At 51.5% G+C, this 1,835-nt stretch overlaps 1 protein-coding gene across 1 annotated transcript in view; it reads left to right on the forward strand.

The window, feature by feature from the left end:
• Positions 1 to 1,835, forward strand: part of PIM1 (Pim-1 proto-oncogene, serine/threonine kinase) — a 4,172-nt gene extending 2,337 nt beyond the window's left edge. Inside the window, exons 5-6 of the mRNA XM_017821468.1 lie at positions 1 to 170; positions 414 to 1,835. The exon at positions 1 to 170 is cut by the window's left edge and continues 1 nt beyond it. Coding sequence (XP_017676957.1) covers positions 1 to 170; positions 414 to 565 — 322 coding nt within the window. The 3' untranslated portion in view covers positions 566 to 1,835. The remainder of the gene's footprint in view (positions 171 to 413) is intronic.

Consider the following 1,835-nt stretch of genomic DNA (forward strand, 5'->3'; position numbering starts at 1 on the left):
GGTGTACAGCCCCCCGGAGTGGATCCGCTTCCACCGCTACCACGGCCACTCAGCCACCATCTGGTCCCTGGGCGTCCTGCTCTACAACATGGTCTGCGGGGACGTCCCCTTCGAGCAGGACGAGGACATCATCCGGGGGCAGCTCTTCTTCAGACGGCGGGTCTCTCTAGGTGGGTGCCTGGTTTTGTGGCATGGGTGGGATAATTGGTTCTTACACCTCTGGAGGGGGTTGATCTCCCGCACTTGGCTGGAGGAGGGGGCACATGTCCTGCCATCCCGCTCTCCTCCCAAGCACAGGATGGATGGGGAGGTTTGGGTGCAGCTTGGAGCACCCTCAGCATGACCTGGGCACTGCAGACAGGGTGGACAGGAACCTTCTCCCACCGACCAGGGGTTTATGTTTCTCTCCCCAGAGTGCCAACACCTTATCAGGTGGTGTTTGTCCATGCGCCCCTCGGACAGGCCGTCGTTGGAGGACATTTTCAACCATTCCTGGCTGCAGGACATTCACCTGGAACCAGCAGAGATCCACCTGCACAGTTTGATCCAGGAGCCTAGCAAGTAACAGCTCCACGCAGCTCCTGGTCCTAAGAAGCAAAGAAAACCAGACTTTTTCATCACGACCCTAGCACTGAGCAGGGATGCTCAGGTGGGAACACGCCCATCTTGTCCTGGAGCTGGGCTGGAGACCTGGTCTTCCAAGCTCTGGTGGCCACCATCCACACCAGCTGCCCTGGACTCGATCTGAATGACCTTGTCTCATTTGAGCTTTTGCCAGTAACTTTTGGCAGGGGGGAGTTTTAGTTCTGGTTTTGGAGGCTCTCAAGTGTCATCTTGACCTGCTGAACTGGGGACAGCGAGAGGATCTGAGACCTGATTGCAAGAAAAGCTTCAATGGGGGAAAACTGATTTTGGGGAGGTCAGGGCCTGTGGCTGAGTGACTGTCCCTTCTCACTGTCCCCGTGCTCGAGTGCCTTCTGTTTCCATCTGGGCTGTGCTGGAGGAAAGACTTGACTTTTCCTACAGTGCTGCTTTTCTGAGACTCACCTGGGCCTATAGTACCTTTTCCCTTTTCAAAAAGAAAGTGGGTCAGAAGATGCTTGGGACCCAAGTGAGTGATGCCTCGCCTCCTGTGCCTCCATCCCATGTGGATTTTCTGGGGTTCTTTGCTTCTCTGTGCCCTCACGAATGCACAAACAATGCAAACCAACAGCTGTAAATGTGTACATAGCTCTACAGGAGCAAAGCTTGATGTACAGTTGTGAATAGTGATAACATTTTGCCTTTTTTCTGGTTTCCAGTTTTTGTTTTTAATTTATTTTCATGAATTCGTTGTTTGTTTTTTTGTTGTTTGTTTTTTTTTTTTTTTTAAAGGAAGAGTCCTAGCCGCTAGGATAACTTATTTATTTATTTATAATTCATGTGGGTTTCCAACCCATGCCTTGCTTCTACAGCTGCTGATCCCGTGGTTTTCCATTCGGGTCTTCCCTCCGTGTGTGTCCTGTGTCCACCCCCGGGCCCGTCGTGTTTCTGTCGGATGTCTGGCGTAGGTGTGGAGTGGCTGCTGCTCCCCAGCTGTCTGTGTACATACTTCTGGGTGCTGTTGTTTCCTTGCCACGTGCAAATATCAGTTTGCAGATGAGTTTTGGTTTTCCTCACGGGTGTTGTTTGGGGCTGGGGAAGGGGGGGGAGCTGGCCCGGGCTGTCTGCACTGTCCAGTCTGTACCTGTAACACGTGTGTAGCCGGCGGGGTTTGTTAATAGTTGATATTGTACAGGGGAATTGAGAAATCTTATTTTTTTTATGCGGTTTTAAATAAAAACTAAAACACTTGA

The sequence above is a fragment of the Lepidothrix coronata genome, unplaced genomic scaffold (assembly GCF_001604755.1).
Source record: "Lepidothrix coronata isolate B3197 unplaced genomic scaffold, Lepidothrix_coronata-1.0 Scaffold90, whole genome shotgun sequence".
Taxonomy (NCBI): domain Eukaryota; kingdom Metazoa; phylum Chordata; class Aves; order Passeriformes; family Pipridae; genus Lepidothrix; species Lepidothrix coronata.